Here is a 24,404-nt window from a genome sequence, read left to right as displayed (position 1 = left end):
TTATTTTACCTATCTGATATATCTGTAAATATCTTATAATATAGTGCAAAATTCTGCCATTTTGTTTTAAGTTTCCATGCTCTACCTTTTCAAAAAGTAACTGTCTGAATATGCAACTTCTTTCGCACTGCAGTCACCTCAACACACACATTAATTAAGGAGGTCAATGAAGCATTCTGGTTCATCAAAGATTAATTGGAATTTTATATCGGATTGGTAGAATATCGGTTATCGGTATCAGTAAATTTTATATCGGTATCAGTCAAAATTTCATATCAGTCCATCTCTACTTCATTGTAACTGCTGCAACAATTGGTAACTTTCCGTGGCAGATTTTCTTAAACAAGCACAAAAATTTGAAGGTCACATACAGCTCCTCTAGTACAGATTTCACTGCAACATTGCAGCTTGGAGGTGTCTGCTACTTAGTAATTGCCCATTGTTGCCAGATGTATGAAGCAACTCATTTCAAATTTTCCATGGCAGTTTGTCCATATCCATATTAGTCAGAAAAAATACACTTACCACCTCACACTATTTAATTGTAATGAATTTATTCATATTCTTTATTGACTGGCTTTCATATACGTCACACTTTTAGTATATGATATGGTCATATTATGTTCATAAATTACCCAATCTTCATAAATAACATAATTTCATAAGCCTTTGTAGAATGTCCATGGGAATTAATTCATATTTTAACTTTCCACTACCCACAAGAATTTAGGAACAAGACCAAAACATGCAGTTGTTTGTTTTTAAATAAAAATGTATTTCTTGTTCCTCATTGTGAACTATGTTCATGAAACTTAAATCATGAACATGAAGCATCTGGGCAGTAAAGCAATGAAAGAAAAATAGAAGTAAACACAAGTATTTTGACTTAGGCTTTGTTTTGTCTCCCCTTGCCTTGATGACGGACTGGCACAACCTTGGCATTCATCCAAGAACCTTTGGCAGTCTATCACTGGAAATTCCAAAATGAAAGAAAAATGGAAGTAAACACAAGTATTTTGACTTAGGCTTTGTTTTGTCTCCCCTTGCCTTGATGACGGACTGGCACAACCTTGGCATTCATCCAAGAACCTTTGGCAGTCTATCACTGGAAATTCCAAACATCGAACAAAGCCAGATTGAGATGAGCAGCATTGGTGGACCACACCGTTGTAGATTTCTCCATGATTTGATCGAAGCTTGAGAGGATTCAAGTCTGGCAATTGCACCAGCCACATCTTGACTTTCAATTTTTGCTTCCTCTATTTTGTTTTCTTGATGTGATATGATGATTTCGGTGCTTGTCACCTTGCTTAATATCATTCCCTTACCTATTCTGTTTCCCATAATGCTTACCAAACTGAGTAGCGTACTGGACACACAGCCCACAGGTTCGTTCTGTTTGTGTTGCTCCTACAAGTTTAGGAACTGTCTTGTAGGAGTGTTCCTTCACTTGGCTGATTTTTGTTCACAAAGGGAGCTGTGCAGGTGTGCTGCATAGTACGAGTCAGTGAAAAAGGCAACTGAAGGACACCTGGTCTACTTTACCTTCCCCAATTCATTGTAATGCAAAAAGGGCATGTATATACGGTATATATTTCTCACCGTGTACAATATATCTGTCTTTGTGCTCTTGTTTGTAAACTTTTTGCAAGTATTATTACATATAATTTTTTTTTGCAGGAAACTAACACTTCTTTCCTGACTCTATACATTTTGTACTTGAATTTTCCAATTTTTCTAATATATATATTAAGTTCGTTATCTGTTGCAGATACTCATTGATGGGATGCTGTACACTGCATTTGCTCACAGACTAAATCCTGATAATGTGACATATGTTCAAATGAATGGAGATATCACATTAGGTAGAATGCAATACCAATCAAAAATGGTAAGCACATGTCATATTTTGCCATTTAAGAGAATCAATATATGATAAAGAGATGTTCTGGCATGATATTTTTTGCAATGCGATACTTCAAAACGAAAAATACATACTTTATTTAAACAAGCAGTATATATATTTTTTAAAATTGACAATGTTCCAATATTGAAAGATATTTTTTCAATCCATCTAACTGGTATTTGCTAGAAGTAAACAATGCTTATTTTTCTTATCCTATTAGCTACTAGCCATTGGATTTTAGAATTTAAAATTGTGGGAGAGGAGGAAAAGAAAGAAAAAAAAACCTGTTAATTTAGATCGAGTTTTATTATATCAGCTTCCATGTTCCTTGTATTTTTATCATCAAATTTTATATTAAAATTTTTAACATTTTAGTTTTCTTATGGTTAGGCCATGTCATCGAACTTTCTTCTTTTAATCTTATGGTTTTATTTTTATATTAATTAATATTTGATGATAACTTTATAAGGGCAAAAATCCAACCATTTTGTAATTGCTTGTCAAGGGCAATTTTATATTCCTATTGTTACTAGGATGTGAAGTTAACATGTGAAAAGGATGAGCACTGGTAAAATTGCAGGTCATGACAAAAATACTGTGAGAGTAGGGATGTGCCGAAGCCGATTACAGATGAATGAAAATCGGCCGAAATTGACGCATCGGTATCGGAATCGGCAAAGATCCGATATTTCAACCGGTACAGATTATACTAGAGTTTTACCTTCTAACAAGTTTTATATTCTAGTTTTGTAATATTTATTGAAAATTTGGTTATAATTCGTCATTATTGTAGAGTTTTTGTAATAAAATTATTGCAAACTCATTCAGAGGATCAACGTAACTATAAATTGGAAATAAAACAGTACATTGCTGTTGTATTGGAAATTCAAAAATGGTTATTCAAACCTGAAGCAAGTGCTGAGAAAATACTTGGGCATACCTGCTGCATCAGTATTCAGTGATTGAGTGTTCAGTGTTGCTGAACAGATTTGCGATAAGAGAAGAAGTAGGTTACTTCCTGAAGTGCTTCCACATCTCGTGTTTCTGAAGTTGAATCTGGCAGAACAGGAATTCATTTTGCATTTCAAAGAACTGCTTTTGTACTAATGTTTAATCTCTTGAGAATCCATGTTGTTCTTAAAGTTTCTCATAACATTTTGTAGATGCAAATGTAGCTACATTCGCATCTCTTGAGAATATATATGTATATACATATGATATGCAATAGAAATGTACATAGCAAATGTATTTTTGTCATGCTGAAAATAACATCCCATTTCTGTTTAATAATCTTATGTATCGGAATCGGTTGAATATCGGCATCGGTATCGGTTCCAAAAATTATCAGTGAGTACATCGGCATCGGTAAATTTTCAGCTTCGGCACATCCCTATGTGAGAATATTGAAACATTTCCAATTTTATTGTAGACAAAGATTTTCTGAATTATATGATACTTTTCCACAGCATATTCACTGAGTTCAAATATCATTTGAATTGTGAAAATCTGTAATTTCCTTAAATGCTATTTCACTATTGTATGCCAAAAGTGGATTTTGTTATTAAGTGATAGCTTTTTTTTATAAAATATTAAAAATATTGTGTCATAATAAATTACATGCGACACTGAATAATAACATTTATACTGTGTTCCAAAGTAATGTAAATTCTTACTATGTATACTCCCAAGTATTGGCATTTGTGTCAATGTCTGATAACCATCCTTATCTCATGGGAGGGGATGGGACCTCTTTTTTTAACTGTAAGGTTTATTGCAACTTTTAGATATTTTGTGTAGTTCTTTTATTTTACATGTGTATTTATTTGGGCTGAGCTGATACTGCTATCAATGTTATCGCTATTGACTGATATCAGAAAGTATCAGTTAAATTAAATCACTGATACAGGCCGATACTTTTCTAAAGTCAAAGTTTCTTGTAGAGTTCGCAAGAGTGTCACAGCACTTTCATGTAGCCTAAGTGTCCTGGAATTTGTGTAATATGCATATTTTATTATTTTTACAACTAAGTGAGAAGGCATTTTGTTAGTAAGTGTATCTCAAGTGCACTTATGAATATTTTAAAGCAAAAACTCTGGTAGATTTTGATGATAAAGTTCCAGTGGAAATTTGGCTAAAATTGTATAACAGTTTACTGTATTCAGACCGTGATGAGTGAATGTATAATGCGAGAAATGTAAAGCCCAGGAATGTAAAAATTGGGGTTCACCTGTACTTTGAATTGTTACAATTTTGAAATATTTGTAGGAATTGATAACAGCAGCAGCACTGGTATCAGCTAAGCCCTAATATGTATTGCATATTTTTTTATTTTTTGTATTTTATTTGGCCTGTTTTATTCCAGGTAATTGTATCTCCTTTGGAAATGTTCTGGAGGCAAATGGGTGGCCATTTGAGAAAAGCAGAGACGTGTGCTCTTGGAATTACCTGGGGAATAGGTTACAACAATACAGCTTGGGTGTATACCGGAGGCTGGGGAGGCACGTTTTTAAAAGGCAAGAGTTATAAATCACACATAAATATCATTGTGTGTCACTTTCAGAAGACTTTGGGTGTATTGCGTGTTTGTTTGTGTTTTTAAGTCCACTTTATGCACAGATAGGCTAATCAGGACTGGACCTACAGTTTAAAGTGAGATCTGAGCCAGGTATCGAACCCAGGACCCTGTGATTACAAGGAAGTAAGGGGTTACTTTTTAGGTTCTTGTGTTAATGCATTATTGAAATTACATGATAGATTTATTTGCCTATATGAACCATGCTTTGCTGTGTTATTTTAAAATTGTGTGTAAAGTTACACTGTTTTAACAAGCACTATAGAGAACAGATGTGATACTTGTGTAACCAGTTCAAATATTCTTATTTTGTGACAAATTATTGATAACATGTTACGTTTGGAAGCAGAATATGTTAAGTGAAACCCACAGTTTTCATTATTGTTGTCCTTATATCCTTGATGAGACTTTTTTACTCTATCCATCAGAAATGTGAATTGTGAATATGCAGCGCAACTGTTTTTATTTATTTATTTTACATTTCATGCAGTGTGTACTGAAATCTACAGTTATTATATTTTGTTATTAAATTTTAGATACCTTCAGGAAAAAGCTTTAAAAGTAAGAACAATTTTAGTCATAAAGTTAAAGTTGTTTGACCATTCACAAAACTTAATTTTAGAATTTGAAAATTGTGGAACGAGTTATTCTTTGGATTAAATGTTAAAACATAACCTGCTGTTTGTATTGTAACCTCAATTTTTCGATCTAACTCTGTTTTTCTTTGGTTATTCTGTTCGAATGCTAACTAACTGGACTTTATTTCCGTTATTAACAATAAAACTAACAAACATTCTGCTATTTTGTAACTTGCAATAAACTATGTCAATTCGGGGGGAGGCAGTTCGATCCCACTTTCGATGCTCATATTGTTCCTATGCTTACCAAACAGCATTATATAACACCACTATGCACTATACAAGTATGTGTTTTATAGGACCGCATATAGGTTAAATATATGTACTATATCGACCGCTGGGTGAAGGATAGTGAGTAACGTGCTACAAAGCTGGATATCCTAGGTTTGAACTTATGAGGGGGGATTTAAAATTCACAATAAATTAAAAGAGATCTTTGTCTGAAGAAGACCCTGTCGGAGGGTGGAAATGTTACGTCTTTAGTGTTTATTTTTTTATACATTAAATAAATTTTCCTTGTTCAGCATTTGACTGTTTTATTAACTTGGATACAAGGGTTAACAGTGTTACCATTATGAATTTTGGAACAATCACAACGGAATTTTCAGTCAGATCCAGGAACAGCACTGGACAGAGGACAGCAGAAGTGAAAATGAAGGGGTTGCAGGTGAGCTGCAAGAATTAAACCAGTTTCCCTCAAATTTCAGAATTCAAAACGTTTGAAAATTCTAGCTCTATCATTTCAGCATTGTCTCCCTGTTGTATTTTTGTAAAACTGAGAATACATTTTTGAAAATGTGTTACAAATTTTGGTTTTTGAACTTTCATTAATCCAACATGTCAGAAGTTTCAGGGGTGGGGGGAGTTGAACCCTAAACTCCCCCCTCCCTCTAAATATGGCCATGAATGTCGATATTCTCACCGATACCGATGCTTGAAAATTGTAATAATTGAAACTTGTTAGTGTGTAATTATTTTGACACGAATTACATCAGAATATTAAATTACATGTTATGTTATCACAAAATTCAGTTTTTAACACAAAAGTGAAAATAAACTTTGAATTTCGCATAGACTTTGCGAAGGTGTTGCACGGCAATTTTGCAGGATATGTGACCTAGTGAAAACAAAAATTCCAGAGAACTATCTGTAAATAAATTCAATACTTTCTGATAACAGATACATCTGGTATCGGCTCAGCCTTAATTTATATGTACATAAATAATGAAAAAATTAGAAGTGGAATATCAATAGTTGTTTCAGAGAAGTGAGGTGAATATTATAGTCATGCAAAAGGGAGTTTCATGTACTGGACCAGAATCAACCAGCTACTTTATGATGATTAAACAATGTTAGCATTATCTGAAGGTGGATCATTTTCCATACCAAGTTCTGCAATGATATTGAGTTGTAATAACAGACTTTGTTGTGAAAAATCAAAATACGGAGAGTTTGTTGTTGGTCCCCCCCCCCCCCCCAAGGATAAGGGTCACAGGCAATACAATATGATATTTTTTCTGTATCGTGATATCAGCAATATATTGTCTCCATGATAAATATCTCCAAATATCATGACGATATATCGCCGACACAATATATATTGTGAAATATCATGATGATATATTGCCGACACAATATATATCACCAAATACCATGCCAATATATCACCGACATTATATATATCACCAAAATATTGTGGCAACATATTGGCAGCACGATATATATTGTCTAGTTGATATTGCCTGGACAATATTTTTCAATATTGCGATATATCGTCTGGACAATATATCACCCAACACTAGATAAGGACCAAGGAAAACCTGACCATTCTTTGGAATCATTCTGATTCTGGTATGTTTTTAATTTTAATTTCATGAGAAGTTGAGGTGAGAATTTACTGCAACATTGTAACACTTGGGCTGAAAAGTTCGTAGGCTGACTCATAGATGGCGTTACTAGAATTAAATCCATGTGATTTTTACTTAGTACTAACCTTCAAAAGATACGTGTATAAATTTCACAGCTGCCGGATAATTAGTTCGTGAGATATAGCATTGTGAGTGAAGCAGCTTTTGTTATTGTGAAAAAATGGATAAAAAAAGAATTTCGTGTGTTAATAAAGCATTGCTTTTTGGCGAAAAAAAATACTGTTGAAGCCAAGGCTTGGCTTGATAAACATTATTCGGACTCTGCACCAGGAAAATCAACCGTTGAGAAGTGGTTTGCTAAATTTAAACGAGGCGAAATTAGCATCGAAGACGATGCACGCAGTGGATGCCCCAAAGAGGCTGTTACCGACGAAAACATCAAAAAAGTCCACAAAATAATTTTAAATGATCGTAAAGTGAAGTTGATCGAGATAGCCGAGACTTTAAAAATATCAAAAGAACGTGTTGGACATATTGTGCATGAATATTTGAACATGCGAAAGCTGTGTGCAAAATGGGTGCCGCGCGTGCTCACAATCGACAATGCACCGAGTCACAAATCAATGAAAACGATGGCAAAATTATATGAATTAGACTACGAATTGCTTCCCCATCCACCATATTCTCCAGATCTGGCCCCCAGTGACTTTTTCCTGTTTGCAGACCTTAAAAGAATGCTCGCTGGAAAGAAATTTAGCACTGATGAAGAGCTAATCGCCGAAACTGAGGCCTATTTGTGGCTAAAGAGAAATCGTACTATAAAAATGGCATCGAAAAATTGTATGACCGCTATAATCGTTGTATCGCCCTCGAAGGCAACTATATTGAATAATAAAATCGAATTTTGTCAAAAAAATATTTTTTACTATGTTAGCCTACGAACTTTTCAGCCCAACTGTTACTGTCCCATAAATAATGTATATATTTTTAGGATTGTGCAGTAGCAGTGTAGGCATCAACTCAATGAGTGACACACATTCGTACTACGTTTATGAGAATCAAAGGTGGAATCCTGTGACTGGCTACACTTCCAGGGGACTCCCTACCGATCGCTACATGTGGAGTGACAAGACTGGTCGCCAGAAGAGGTCCCTGGAAACTACCAAACTGCTCTCAATGCATTGGCAGTGGGTAAGTGTATTCACAGTAAGGTTGATATGTTGTCATGAGTCAATTCTCTACAGAGTCTAGTAGGTACAGGAGCTCCCACTTAGCCAAATCATTAGTGCTCCTGCCTTTGCTGCAAGTGGTCCAGGGTTCAATCCCTGGTGGGAACTCCAACAACTTTGGTGTTGGCCCAGCTTCACGAGAACAGTTGAGTAACTACTTGAAAGCAATAGTAGACTCTGGTCATGAGAAAGTCATGCAACAGCAACAATTGAACCTGATGTGCTGATCAGGTGATGCCCAGTGAAGGCTACCTGAAAGGTCTAGGTGTCATGGAGCATCTCTGTATGGGTTCAGGCTGTCTAATGACCAAAAATTCTAGGAATCATGGATGATTGTCAAGGGTAATTAAACGTGGATTCCATGCAACTTCTGTACACAATGTAAAATTTTCTCTTAAACCTTCTGAAACATACAGTAAAACTTCGTTAATCGAGACTAATGGGGGGATAATAGTTTTTCTTGTATGTATGCATTGCTTGCATTGTAGAATAAATTAAATAATGAAAATGGTAACATAGATCCAGTATGGAGTTTTCTTTTCCACAAATGGAGTCAGCCACCATCTTTAAAATTTAATGTAACAGAAAACATCAAGAGACTTTGTGAAAATACTGATGACTTTGAATTACCTGATGATATTTGGGATTCATAATTTTAAATAAAAAAATAATGTGATCATTTTTTTTTATCTGAAATAAAAATAACAGACTGCTTCTTTTCACAGTTAAGTTGCTATATTACAGCAATGTAACATTGAGAACATCCTTTATATAACGGATTATTTTTGTTTAAAAAATTGCTAACCATTGTTATAACTGTATCTTTAGTCAAAATGAAAATAAATGTCTGATGAAGGGAGCGTGTGTTCTCCTAAAACGTCACAACGAAAAACTGTTTTCTTATGCTTGTAATAACCGTAAACTACAGGAAAATAATGGGGGGATAAGTTGACCGGTTTAACAAAAGTTCGGGTTAACTGAAATAACCTAAAAGAACAGTAGAAAGTGCATTAAAACTCCGTTTATAGCAACAAAACATGTTTATTATGGTTTATTTAAAGGGCATAGGTCTAAATACACTATACAGTACAGTACAAGTCTGCGGGAAACAGAATTTCATCAGTGGTTGACTGCCTTTTCTTTGGGAAGTTCTCTTGTTGACTTCAAGCCACATTTAAAACCTTGCATTCTGTTTTTTTTTTTTTTTTTGCCTGTCCGAATTAAGTGAAGTCTGGCTTATCAGGGTCCGAATTAACGAGGTTTTACTGTATTGAAAAACTATGTGAAAATTACAATATAATTTTTTTGTACCAAGACTACACAGGCCCATTGTAAAATTGGAAGTATTCCATGAAGAACTTGGATTGTTTAATCACCTCCTTAATTAATGCATGCAATTAGATGACTACAATAGGTTTTGCCTTAGGAAAGGTAGCAGCATAGTTAGATGTTTACTTTACAAAACCATGATACATGGATTACACCTTTTTTAATATTTATTTCCAGTAGGGATGGGACAGATTAATCTGTACTCTTATCAGTATTGGCCGATATAGGCATATCAGTTAAATTACCTATTATTTTACCAATGTGATATATCTATAAATATCTTATAATTTAGGTAAACAATTCTGCGATTTGTTTACAATTTTTAATGATAATCTCCATGCCCTACTTTTGAAAAAAGTAGATGTCTAAATCTGCAACTTTTGATCCTGTGCTGGGCCACACTTGTCACATAACTCAATAAGTTACATTCTCTGCATGCCATAAGTTGTTTCATAGATATACAGTACAGTAGACTTGCGATTAACCGAGGCTCCGGGTTAACCGAGGGAGTGGTTGGAAAACATCGCACCCCCCTGTTTGTTTATGGAGTCAAGTCACCGTCCGCGCTGCACGTGTTCGTTACATTGTCGGTGTATCCGATTGTTACGTTGGTGTTTAAGTCTGTGTAGGCCTGTTCTAAGTGGAAAAAGTAATCTTCTCATTTATGTTGTACTAGTAATAAATAATTACTATACAGTTTTATGTGTTGTTTCGTCATTTATGACCTATTCTATTAGCACATTATCTCTGTATTATCAGAGTTTTTCCGCATCCGAGGTAATCTAGGTCCCAATTAGCTTGGATAATCGCGAGTCTACTGTAGTTCAGTTTGATTTGTAAGAATTTATTGTAACTGCTGAGCATTTGTTTGAAAGGGTAGCGGGAAAAAAAATGTGTACCTAAGATGCCTATCACCAGTGTTTCTACTAGTAACAGTAACTTTGAAACACAGATTTTTAAGATTGGTCAACCAAGCATCTGTATTTGAACAATGTTGAAAAATGTGCTATTTTTGTGTGTTTGGGTTGTTTTTTTTAACTGCTGGAAAATGTGATATTGATTATGTGTCATCTGGCAGTGCCTTTTTGAAATAAAAATAATTCTGTTAATTTTCTGTAGGTGACTGACTGGGCTATTGATTACCACACCCCAGGAGGGGTGGATAAAGAGGGCTGGCAGTATGCTGTCGATTTCCCAGCCTCCTATCGTGGACAGAAGCACTTCACTGACTACGTTCGACGCCGACGTTGGGTGCGGAAGTGTCGCCTGAACACAAGTGGTCCTTGGGAGGAGCTGGGGACGACAAAGCTTATAGACGTCTCCTTGCAGGTTTGAAATTTTCTGAGGATTTTTCTTGTTGTTCCTCTTAATTTTCTAGCACATAGACACTGGTCCTCTTAGAACAGGAGTGTTCAAACATTTTTATATATATGTAGGTCCACATTACATTCTACTAACATAAAGAATAATAATTCAAAATAAAATCAGAAGTTAATGTAAGTGCCAAGGCAGGCTACACAAAATACCTTGTTAGGACAGATGTGGCTCATGGGACATAGTATGGGCAATCATGTCCTAGATTATTTTATGGTTCTTGAATCTACGTTGCTTCATCAACACCATCGGAACCTCGACTGTGCCTTCTTCGTCATCTCTCAGCCAGTGCTGATGATGACTCCGAGATGGAGTCGAAAACTCGGACAAAACTTTTAAAGTGTCTCATATTGTGCTGTTTGTGTGTGATGTATTGTTGTTAACAAGAATGTTGCCGTCATGTGACATAACAAGTTTTTTTAATGTCATATTCTGAACTACTTTGAATTGTTACAATTTTCAAGTTCCTGTATTGTTATTAGTGGGAACGAGTAAAAGTATCAGCCTTGGTATTGTGTCAGTTCAGATATACAAAACCATATTCTCCTTGTTATATCATAAAATTAACCTGTTTAAATTTATTGCAGTCATTTATTCCTTGTGGTAATTGAAGTGCTGCAGAAAGAATGTAAATTTATTTTTATTTTATTGTTCATAAAATAAATACAAAAAGAAGTTTTTATCAACTTTTTGTTTTTGTAATGTGCGAATTTGATTTTAAAGTACACTTGAATCATCGATTTTTAAAAACTAAATTGTTCAATTTTCTCTATGTTTTATACAGGTTGATCATTCAGGTGACATGAAGGAGACTGTGGATGTGTGGGCAATTGCACAGAATGGTGATGCTCTCTTCAGAATGGGCGTGACAAAATCTTGTCCTGCAGTAAGTCATCTATATTATTAAAATTTCTTATGTAATAAGTTTCCATATTAAATTTGGCAGAACTGTTTTTATATTCCGTAAGTTTCTTGGACAATGACCACCATGCACAGTGATCCAGAATGCCAAAAAAAAAAAATTGGCAAAAATCAGGAGCTCACTATTTGACCCCTAGATGTGTACAAATGTGTAAGATTAGCATCTTTAAGGTAAAATTCATATCAATCCATAGGATTATTCTTTACTTTATTTATACTTTCTGTAGAAGCTTCAATTCACCAAGGTTCTTCCACGTCTTTACACCAGCTGTCCCACTCCTCTCAGATATTTGAATTATGCATGGTCGAGTGTTAAGCAGACTGTCTGATGTATTGAGGTTACAAAGTTACAACAGGTAAACAGGTAGCAATATGTTTACAATAATAGGAAGGTAAGAACTCATGTATGAAATATAGGAAGTCTCCATCGAAAGGGGGGTTTAGAGAAGCGGACAGACTGGCAGAGAACGCACTTTTCGAATTGATTGGAAACCGGGAAGAGGTCTTTGGAGAATTGGGAAGGAGAGTGGTCACCCTGACAGAGCTGAACTAGCTGAGAAGCCTGGAGAAAGCATAGTTTCATTTACACTTCGCTACCGATTTGATCATCCATTGTAAGTCTAGACAGGTATTTATCCAAATCCTTACCATGTATGATTCAGGTTCGAAAGTTATAAAATCCAACGAGTGACTATTTGCCATTTCTAGTTGTTTAGTAAGGTATTCTATATCAGTTGTGCCTCTTGCAGCCAAGCACCCAACTCGTTGTCATGACAAGTGCTCTCATCATTAATGAGGATGAATGATGATTAGTTACATCACCCATAAATCTATCGGGAGTGGCAGGTTCGATCCCATCATTCAGTAGAATGATACAAATTGACATTTTGGGTCCACAGAATTAACATGAGATTGATTATTTTGATTTTTATACAAAAAGTATAATTTTGACCTATTTCAATACACACATGAGACTACAGTAAAACTAAACAATACACACAATACAGGAAAACTGAAATAAATTTCCAGAAATATATAAAATAATACTAAAAATCATGATGATAAGGATAATAATAATAATAATTGTGAAAGTATTGTTATAATGAATTAATGCACAATAAATATTTAAAGCCAGGAAAATAGACTTCCCATCAAATCACTTTCAAGATAAATTAATGTCTTTCAAGGCATTAAATAATATTTATTCATTAGTTTCAAAATCTTTCCTTCTTCTTTAATTGTACTTTGGTGGTGAATGCGAGTTCATTAGCCGCATTTTCCTGGCGAAGTTCTTCAATTTGTCGCTTTTATTTTCTGTCTCTACTTTCTTCAAAACTGATAATCTGCTTTTGCAAGTGTATAGAGGAGAAGAAAAAGCCATTACAAACGCCCCATTTTTAAAGTCAACTGATATTATTTTTAAGAAATGTATCTTCTATTTGCCAACCGTTTTCATATCCTTAAAATATTTTGCTGCAGAACTGCGACACATCAACGCTAGTGTTTTTAACACAATCTTCAGCGGTATTGTCAATATTATAGAATCTAACACGAATGAAACAAATGCTTAATTTGATCATTCTTATCTGCATTAAATTTTTCATGAATGTTTTGTGCATTTCTATGATGCACCACCACCATTAACCCATAAGGACACGTGAATGGGTAAAAATGGCCCAAGCCTTTTTGAATATATTTTCATCTTTACCAATGTGTGCCTAAGGCTACCTTCTCAGTACCTTTCTAGTGAACACTTCCGAATGTCATGACCTTGAATCAGCTATGGGGCTTCGTTAGTTCCCCTGACAGTGCCGTAGAAGGATCGCCTGTGTGAATTTCACCCAAACATATGCTCCTGCATTTCAGCTTGATATTTAAACATGTTCTATTTTTTTCATTTTTGTCAATTGTGAAATACAATAAAGATGTTCAAAATTAATACAGTTACTTTAACCAATAAAGGTATTGTTAATCAAATGCTTTAATGTAATTATATTTTGAACTTGCGCACTAATTTTGGTAATATTTACTTGTACACAGCGTGAGCCTTTGGAGAAAATTTTAGGGAGGATGTTAATTAAAGTTTTGGAGGTTGTTAGGAGTTGTTGGGGTCGTTTGAATAAATCACTGTTACACTGCAGTACTAATATATCTATTAAGCATCAGCAGATAGCGAAATAGGAGACCTCCCATTCCTCAGCGTGAGCACACATGACCACCTTTGATTGAGGCTTGCCAGCTGACCCCATTAACAGCAGATCACACGTTCACAAATAAGCTCATTTTGACAAAAGTAGCAAAACTTTTCTCCCGTCCCATTTTCACAGTGCTTTAAAGTATCCTTTGCTTTACAAATTGTCATGGGAAATAGTGGCGAAAGCTATAATAATTCAAGATAACATTTGTATTTTCAAGTCAAAAATAAAAACGCTATATTTTACTTTAATTCAAACATGTGTTCTCTTCCTGTGTATTACTGAGAAGTTATGAGCGTGACGAAAAAAATATTGCTACAACAAGTCTTAAAAATAAGTACAAAATAGAGTCCAAAAATTCCATTTTCACGAACTGCCATTTTGAGATCCAAAAACGAGAACAAATAATCGATTTAGAGAGAAATTTCTCTGGCAGTTTAATGCCCCATCTAGTTGTTTAGAATAGTATTCATGTTTTATCCCCTTACCAAAATGTCAAAATTTCTATTTTTGCCTACTTTTTTTGGCATTCTGGATCACTGTGCAGTGGTAAGAAGCCATATTAATGTAATACACCTAATTCTCAGACACTAACAACAAGATTGTGCGCGAGTTCAATACCTGGTGGAGCCACATAGTGGTTCGGATCCCCGTACGTCTGGTACTTATTAGCCTTACTATACATAAAATGGACTTAAAATATGATTTGTATACAACCAACACTCATAGATTATTTTATGGAAATGTTGATCTTGTACTTGAATTTTCAGGAATTGTAGAGTAACCTTCAAAAGCAATATATTGAGTCATTTTTCAATATCATTGATAACAAGGCTATAGTGTAAGGCACTGCAGTGATGGACAAATCTATTGCAGCAAAATGGTTCATCAAAGAAGAAGTATTGACATCCATAACAATAAGCTATATTTTTTACAGGGTACAGGATGGGAGCATGTCCCAAGTGAGCAGCCACTCATAAGCATCAGTGCTGGTGCTAAGAAGCAAGTGTGGGCTATTGGCAAGAATGGTTCAGCCTACTGGAGGTTTGGTATTTCTCAGGCCAAGCCAACTGGTAAGTGTGTGTGTGTATTTTGTAATTTGTGATCATGAATTTAACTTGATTTAAATTTATCACATATAAAATTATATATTGAACAAGCTTTGGCTCATCAGATTCTCAAGTTTACACTATTCAATGTTTTCAATTCAACAGCTGCAAAACCTTCTAGACTTAAAAAAGGTAAAGTGCTCCCCTGTGCTTAGCACCATGCCATGAAGGCGTATAGGGGATGGGGGTAATGCCCCACACTTTCTTGATGCAGTCGTGAGCGGGGGTGATGTGATCAGCATCACGCCCCTGATTGCCTTTACCACCCAGGGTTTCTGCCAGGTACCCATGTCATTCGATGCTGAGTGGGCGCCGGGGCCGCTTCCAACGTTAGAAAAGTTCCCGGATTTGAACCGGCCGGGGATCGAACCCGAGACCTTTAGCATGGTAGTCAGATGCGTTACCGACTGAGCCATCGTGACTACATACGTACCTTCTGGACATTCTCTTTAATATTGAAAAGAAAATCTATATTGTGCAAGAAAGAATATTTATTATATATTCTGACTAAAATATAATACCTAAGTAGTCTAGATGTATTGCACATTGTTAAGTCCATGTCCTAGTAATACACAAAAAGACACTTTGACCCTCTTCTTTGTTATAGTTATCTCTGGCCTTGCATAATCAAAAAATTCTGAGCACAATAGATTGAAGTGAGTTTTCACTATAACAATAGCCTTCATAGTGTCATGGCTTTTTCACCAGACCAATCCATATTAACTGAACAATTTGTTGACATTTTCCATGAGAATATTTGCAATTTTCACATTATTTGCATATTGAAGTCCATCATCCTGTTAAAATACATTTCTAGTGATCTTAATTCGTTGCACTATTGACGATGATAGAATTAAATTACTCGGAAAATACTAATGACTTTGCTTACGTGCTAAAACCCAGGACGATTTAGCATCAGGACACTGGGGACCTCTAGGTGTAAATTGGAGAGCTGCTCACTCTGTTGCATGTGATTTTATCTTATTCCGTGACAGGGTGACTACTCAACATGAATTATTGCCTCTGGGAATTATGCCTGAATTCTATGTGAATTTTTCTCCGTAGACATGAAAAATTGCAACTTTTATTAATCCAAATGATTTCACACATTTACAAATGTCCTGAGGCAAGTTTTTTACAGTTTAGCTTTTATTTTTATCGAGGAAGGAGAAGAAAAGAGCTGCGTGGAAAATAAAACAGAATTCTCTAAATTTATTTACTTTGTTAGTTAGTGTACTTTGCAGAACAATCTATCTGATAGGCAGAAGATTATTGCAAGATAAGATATCACGAACTTGATTAGGTAAATTTGAGTTTGAAGTTCTTATAAGATTAGTATATTCTGTAACATTTGTGACTTGTGGTTGAGATGTATTTTGAGTCTTGAGTAAATGAAATGTAAACTTGGCACCTTAAATTAAATGATATATGTACTATTTAATTTAACTGAATTAGAATTTATGGATTCATTGGAATCAAATAGACAATTTATATTGTTAATATATTTGTGTGTGTGGGTGGTGCGAGGTGGTAATTCATAAGGTTGAAATAAAGAAAACATGTGCTTGGACCATGGCCGTATTTAGAGGGGGGGTTTCTAGGGTTCAACCCCCCCTCCCCCAAAACATCTGACATGGATTAACGGAAGTTCAGAAACCAAAATCTGTAACTCATTTTCAAAATTTTCTTTCAAAACATCACAAACATACAAGGAGACAATGTTGAAACGATCGAGCTAGAATTTTCATACATTTCGAATTCTGAAACTTGAGAGAAACAGGACTTTTTCTCAGATTCGGAGCCCACCCACGAGCCCTCCATTTTCACTTCTGCTGTCCTCTTTCCAGTGTTGTTCCTGCATCACAAGGAATATAGACTGAAAATTGCCTTATGATTGTCCCAAAATTCCCTTTCCAACTTTTAAATTCCCTGTCCGATAAAGTCTAAAATCACCCTTGATAGGAGTTCAAACCTAGGATCTCCAGTTTCGTAGCGCATTACGTTCATGATTGAGGTTACAATCCATGCACCAAGCTAAGTTTTTAAAGAGAATAAGTGGTTCTACACTTTTCAAAATTCCAAAAAATAAGTTTTGAGGTCAAACAACAAAAACTTTATGACTAAAATTTGCATCTAAATTTTAGAGCTTTTTCTTGAAGGTATCTAAAAATTTAATAACAAAGTATAATAATTGTGCATTTCAGTATACACAGTATGAAACTTAAAAAGAAAAAAAACGTTGTGCTGGATATTCACTCATGTGCTGGATTGAGTAAGCCCCCTCAAGGATATAATAATAATTAGTATTATTATGATTATTATTATTTTGGAATATAATTGTTTTATTATGAAATGTTAATTATTATTGTATAATTATTGTTATTATTTCTATTATTCAAATTTCTGGCGACGCCCATGGGAACAATTATGAATGAACCCCCTTCACCCTCCCCCCCCCCCCGAAAATTTTCCCTACCTACGGCAATGGCTTGGAACCTTGAATTTTTGTAAAGTTCACCTTGAAAACCAGGAATTATACTTGGATTTTATCATGATCCTAGAATGGTCACCCTGAGTAAATAAACAATGTAATTAAAATGATAAGTCTGTACATGATAAAATCTTGCATTTTCTTATGCGTAACACACATATCCATCGTTTATTTATGTATTATGATAATGCTTGCAAGGAGAAACTTTTGTTCGCGTACAAGAGACTGTTTTGAACTAAATGAACTCAGGAATTTACATACATTCTGAAGATTAGCAGGTTTCCACTGACCTGGAAATCCTGGGAAGAAGTTAGAAATGTCATGAAATTTTGTAAACAACATTGAATAAACTGAAAAGTGAAGAATTTTTTTGGGAATATTTTGCATAAAAATGTTCTTTTAATTTTTTGTCATTTATTTTCAATAGTATTGAATAAGTTGGATTCATTTGATTAGCCAACAAATTTGGAGATTAACACCTACTTATTACTGTGTTAAATCAACATTGAGTCTTGAAAAGTGCCTGGAAAAATTTAGAGAATTTGGTTTGGCAAAATCAGGATCCTACCAGCCTGCAATACCTGGAGGTTTTGGAATTGACTTTTTTCTGGAAAAGTCCTGAAAATATACTCTTTTTGTAATTGTCCTAATGACTTGGTCTTGAAAATTTTAGTTCTTGTTCTGGAAAAGTCAGTGAATTTTGTTTTTATGAAATTGTAGATGCCCTGAAAATGGGAACCATCTTGATGAGCAAATGTGTTACTCTTTTTGCAGGCGAAGTGTGGGTACAAGTAGAGCCACCTACAGGGAAACTCCTCGAACAAGTATCTGTGGGAGAGTGGACCGTATGGGTCGTGGATCAGACAGGCCAGTTGTACGTGAGGAGAGAGGTAACGATGGTCTTCCCTGAAGGAACCTGTTGGCAGCAAATCGACCAGGGTAAGAAGACTGATCAGAAAATCGGCGAAGGTTACCGTCAGGTGTCGGCAGGCCCTGGCGGGGAAGTGTGGGCCATTGCTGGCAGGGATGGTCCAGGCGTAACAGGAGTTGTGTGCCGTCGACATGGTGTGTCTCCGGAAAATCCTACAGGAACCAGCTGGAGTTACGGCATTGGGGTAAGTACTATATTGTCCATATTTTGTAGCTTCTTGCAACTTTACTTTTTATCGTTTGCACGATTTGTTTTTTTGGTGCAAACACCTGTAGCTGCATAAAAGCTTCTGTTGCTAGAGTAATCGTATATATCAGAATTAATTGCAGTAATATTCTTGAATAAAACTGAGTTGATACATCGTGGGCACTATACTGCTTCCTGTATTCTCACTTACTTGAACATTATATGAATTTAAAATTCAGAATGCTAATAAATATTAATATAATAATAATTACAGTACAATATGAAATGTTTGCCAATTCTGATAAAGCACCAATATGAAATTTACAGATTCTACCAATCCAAAATAAAATTTCAAATGTTTCACAAAGAACCTGGATGGTTCATTCACTGCCTTAATTAATGTATGTAACGAAGTTTTTTCTTAGGGCAAAAAAAATACATATTTTGACTTTTACCTTAAAAACAAGGGTATATGACTTATACATATATCTTTACATATTCATAAAAATAACAAAATGGCAATGATTTATAAGATATTTGTAGAAATATCAGATCGTTAAAATTATTTGTAATTTTACTGATGGAGGACATATCCTATAATACCGTATTTACATGTGCACAGTGTGCGTGCATGTATAATGCGCACCCTGGTTTTTGATGGGTAAAAGTTACAAAAAATTATATCTTATATAATGTGCAGTACAATCCAGTTTCAAGAAATGGCTTCCTTAGTTGTAGGTCGTAAAGCTGTTGCTATGCTGATCAAGAGTGAATAACATCACCCATTCAATGAGTCATGAGTCACCTGTTGCTATGTGTACCAAGAGGAGAATATCCTCTTGTGTAAACAATAAGTCTCCAACCCATGCCACCTCCCCCTTCTCCCTCCACTGTGTTTAGCATACCAATCTTTCACTCATTAATCACCTTATTTATTCTGTAAGAGTAGAAAGCGGGATCAAAATTACATTATGGATTTGCAGTGCTCAGGAACTTATTTTCTATTATTTCTCACCCAACAAATACTACTGATATGCATCCCATGTGATGGAAGGTGCATGCTCGAATTCTGCCAGAGTTGCACTGCTTTTCTTGTAGTCTCAGAACATTACATTACAAACTGAAAAATCGTGTGAAATGGCCTTCAAACTTTTATACATGGTTTTGCTCATTCCTTCTTTACTTTTTCTAGAAGAACTTCAAAACATATACCTTTTCCGTGACCAATGTAACATTTATATGAGGCACATTCAGGACCTTCAAACTAGCAGTTAGCAGCACACGATTTCTTCCATTAAGGAATTTACACACTTCACATATATATATTATTATTTGGCCAGTAATACATTTTAATTATTGTTTTCTTTTTCCTTGTTTTTTTTTTTCATCCAAAGCACCATAAAAATCAGAATGGTCCTTCATTTTGTGATGAACTTATTTCAACCGCATTTCACGTTAGTGTCGTTATCTTGGATAGAATACTGTTGTCATATTCAAAAACTGCAGGATTTAAGCTTTACAACGATATATAACATGATAGGGTTCCATAAACATGAAAAATCAATGCAAGTGTCCCAAAATCATGGAATGACCCTGTATGGTTTCATGATGGCTGTCTGAATTATTCCGTGCATAATATGCACCACAGTTTTTGGGAGCAAGAATTTTGGAAAAAAGTGCGCATTATACATGAGTAAATACGATATATAAGCATTGTGCATCTGTATCAATCTGCCACAGTTTTACTTAAACTTTTTCATAGGGAACGATAATAATGTTGAAATAGTTGACATTTGACATCATTTCCAACATATTTAGACTCCAAAAATATCATGCAGAATTTTGTGGGCCCCACGAGATACCTGGACCCCCAGAAATGCATTGGCAGTACCAGTCATCTGTATCAAGTCAACCTTATTCTTGAAGTATGGTGCTTTCTCCTACTTCACTAGAATATAAATAGACAAGGAGACGATGGCCTGTCAGATCACCTATAAAACCAAAACTTCGACTCCTCCCCCACAAACCGTTTGAGAACGAACCATGGTATGTTTTTACTACATTTCAGTCGTTAAAATATGTGAGTGATCATCTCTCAGAAGTTTGGAATCTTCTCCACAAATCACGTGGAGAGAAGGTTTTCGTCAATAATTATTGTTATGCTGATACTTTTGTATCTTCCCACATACTTTATGTAAACATTGGAACCCGGATTTTATATTTATCTGCATTATACATTCAGTCTTGGTAGTTCCAACGCAGCATTCATGAATTTTAAGTTTTTACAGCTTGCTCGTCTGAAAAACGTAAAGTGGAGGTTCCACTTTATGGAGACTCTTTTTTCATCCTCTTGAATGAACCATTTGCTTCAACTAGTAGAACCAAAAAGTTTACGTTATTATGATATTCTGTACAATCAATGAATGTTCATAAAATTTTGATCCAAATTAATATCTATTCCGATTGCTCTTATAGCTGGTAATATTATGAAACTTATCCTGGGTCCCTCCAATGGTGTAGTTTGATTTTTTTATTATTTAAGTCCACATTCATGCACAGATAGGGTATTGTGACTGTACCTACCGTTTAAAGTGGAATCCAAACCACTGTGTGCCTCCGCCAGGTATCGAACCTTGGATCACTTATTTACAAGGTGACAATGTTACCACTACGTCATCGCAAACAAGAACTGCGTGGAAAAATGAATCATAAGTTGACGAGTTCTAAGTTTGATCCCCAGTGGAGGCACAATGCACAATGGATTGCATCTCAAACTGAAGGTCCAGTTAGCTTATCTGTCCTTCACCTGGGTGACTGAGCGTATTAAGTGATGGATTGACTCGCAACCAAATGATATAGGTTTGATTCCCGGGCATGTGAATTCCATGTCTCTTCATCAATTTCTTCTATCATGCATCCTCATCATCCTGATTAGGAGAAAAGTTATTGAAGATAAGAAACTTCGCCAGGCAGTATTCAATATCATTATAAAACTAAGGAATAACTTTTAAATATATCGTCAAATGTTATTTAGATGCAAATATCATATTTTGAATGTCCATCATAATTTAAATTAGCTATCAAAATTAAATGTCTACAATTTTGATATCTACACCTCGGACCAAAATTTTAAGCTGCATATATAATATGTCGACTGGAGCAATTGGGATTGTTAATTGACAATATCTGGGTAAAATTTGATTCAGGTTATTTTTTCTGTAAACTTAAACCTGGTATATATTGTTTACAACGATATCTATTACTTTCTAGAAGTTAATTGCTTTTTCGTCCTGAATAAAACAATATGGCAATATGTTCATCCCAGTTAATGTATTGATAATCATAGCAATGTTTAAAAGTAGACACTTATCTCTTTTGCTCTATCTTGATACCGTATCTTAGGGATTGATACGATACATGAAGATTAATCAGCTGAGCTACCAATCTAACTTCTGACATATTTCTTTCATAGTTTGGATATTTTATTCAAGTTACATCTATTTATAGCGTGGTTTTCTTTCTTCTTTTCGTTCTGTGTTCCATTTTTAGGTTGATTGTTTATTCTTGGGTTAATCCCAATGAACTGATGAAAGGGACAAAGACAATAATACATCCATGCCTTAACCAGAGTTCCAATCTTGAACCTTTGAATTCTTAGCCTACTGTGCTGCATTCTGTGTTATCGATGTTAGCTAGCTTTGGCTTGATACTCTGTGTGGACTACAATTTTCCCCTAAATTTTTCACGTAACACCAACAATTTAAATTCGTAACCTTTATTTGTAGTTTTTCAAAGTTAATGGGAGCATTTTAGTAGTGTAAAGCTGCACTATGAAACACTTCAATTACTCCGTCTGTTATAAAATATGTTACAGAAACAAGTTCAGCATGTAGGATTATTGTGCATGAATAGGCGATTGAGTGTTGGCCTGTGCTAATATGAATGTATGCTGCAGATGTGACTGTTGTCAGTGCACTGTGCTGATTATGAGCAGAAATCAAGTAGTCACCAACAGTGTTGTTCTCAACAAGTGAGCCAGATTTAAGTAGAATACCAAATGCACAACATTAGCAGCTGATTGGCAGAATCCCATTCTGCAATTCGTGCTCCAGATTAAGGTATATGTGCCTTATTTTGGAATTGTAGCAGATGTACACTATCTTTAGAAAGAAATTAAATTATAGATTCCTGTCTCTTCTTTTTAGAATATGTAGCATATCTACACTATATATTGGAACAACACAAATGACACATTTCTACAACATATTTTTTAATGGAGCGAGCACATTACCTGTAATTAAAACTACGTTTCAGTGTGGATATAAAGGATATTCTAAATGCAGTGCATAAAGTTAAATTTTACCCATTTTTTCTCCTGAAAGGATTTTTCCTCTTTTTTTACCACTAAAAAAAACGTTTATGCTATTCAAACATTGCAAATTTCACTCCAGAAATGTTCTCTAGGCTAAATATAGAATATAATAGTGAACTATGGTGCTTCTTCATTGCTCTGTTCTGCATGATGTTCTTATCTGAAGCTAACCCTATATAGTTCAGGACATTTTTTTTTTTCTTGTATGTACGCATTGCTTGCATGATAGAATTATTTTCCTGTAGTTTACGGTTATTACAAGCATAAGAAAACAGTTTTTTCTTTGTGACGTTTCAGGAGAACACACGCTCCTTTCATCAGACATTTATTTTCATTTTGACTAAAGATACAGTTATAACAATGGTTAGTAATTTTTAAACAAAAAGAATCCGTTATATAATAGATGTTGTCAATGTTACATTGTTGTAATATAGCAACTTAACTGTGAAAAAAGCAGTCTATTTTATTTTTATTTTAGAATTTTTTAAATTATGAATCCCAAATATCATCAGGTAATTCAAATTCATCATTGTTTTCACAAAGTCTCTTGATGTTTTCTGTTACATTAAATTTTAAAGATGGTGGCTTACTCCATTTGTGAAAAAGAAAACTCCACACTGGATCTATGTTACCATTTTCATTATTTAATTTATTCCAGTGTTCTTCTGCAATGAACGAGGCTTCCCAGACATTCAACTCTGTGTTTCCCGTTAATCTTTTTAAAACCCTTCTCTTTTTAATCAAATGCTTCTCTTCGATGATATGAGTTGACAAACCTGTTCTTGGGTTTAGATTTATAATGTCCAAATCATGTTCGTGCCATCTTATTGCCATTTTCCTTGCTGTTTGTCCCACATAATCTTTTGAACATGAACAACTTATATTATATATTCCTGTGGTTTCCACATCTGGTAGCGAGTTTCTCATTTTGAATTCATTAAATGTACATTCCAAACTTCTTGGTGCTTTAAAAACAATTTTGAAATTAAAACTTTTAAAAATTTTTGCAATTTTATGTGAGAATCCCTTGTGGAATGGAATGCACACAAATTTCTTTTCAACAGATTTTTCATCTTTGTCTGTATTTCTCTTTTCCTTTAGTTTTCTTGCAACTTGTTTTTTGATTTGGTTTATTCTGTTAGTGTGAAAGCCATTTTCTTTTGCTATATTAAAGAGCCTTTCTTCTTCATTTTTGATATCCTCATTATTAGAACATAGTCTTTGTGCTCTCAGGAAAAAATTTAAAAATATGTTATCCATTGTTATACGCGAATGTTCTGATT

General features: G+C 34.8%; 1 protein-coding gene across 2 annotated transcripts in view; it reads left to right on the top strand.

Moving 5' to 3' along the window:
• Nucleotides 1–24,404, top strand: part of Pex23 (tectonin beta-propeller repeat-containing peroxin 23) — a 107,894-nt gene that overhangs the window by 76,498 nt on the left and 6,992 nt on the right. For both annotated transcript variants that reach the window (XM_083136717.1, XM_083136718.1), the window contains exons 15-21: nucleotides 1,772–1,891; nucleotides 4,269–4,419; nucleotides 7,976–8,175; nucleotides 10,662–10,871; nucleotides 11,701–11,802; nucleotides 14,970–15,105; nucleotides 18,407–18,747. In XM_083136717.1, coding sequence (XP_082992843.1) covers nucleotides 1,772–1,891; nucleotides 4,269–4,419; nucleotides 7,976–8,175; nucleotides 10,662–10,871; nucleotides 11,701–11,802; nucleotides 14,970–15,105; nucleotides 18,407–18,747 — 1,260 coding nt within the window. The remainder of the gene's footprint in view (nucleotides 1–1,771; nucleotides 1,892–4,268; nucleotides 4,420–7,975; nucleotides 8,176–10,661; nucleotides 10,872–11,700; nucleotides 11,803–14,969; nucleotides 15,106–18,406; nucleotides 18,748–24,404) is intronic.

This window comes from Lepisma saccharinum, chromosome 15 (assembly GCF_977018435.1).
Source record: "Lepisma saccharinum chromosome 15, izLepSacc3.1, whole genome shotgun sequence".
Taxonomy (NCBI): domain Eukaryota; kingdom Metazoa; phylum Arthropoda; class Insecta; order Zygentoma; family Lepismatidae; genus Lepisma; species Lepisma saccharinum.
This window is presented reverse-complemented; position numbering and strand designations above follow the sequence as displayed.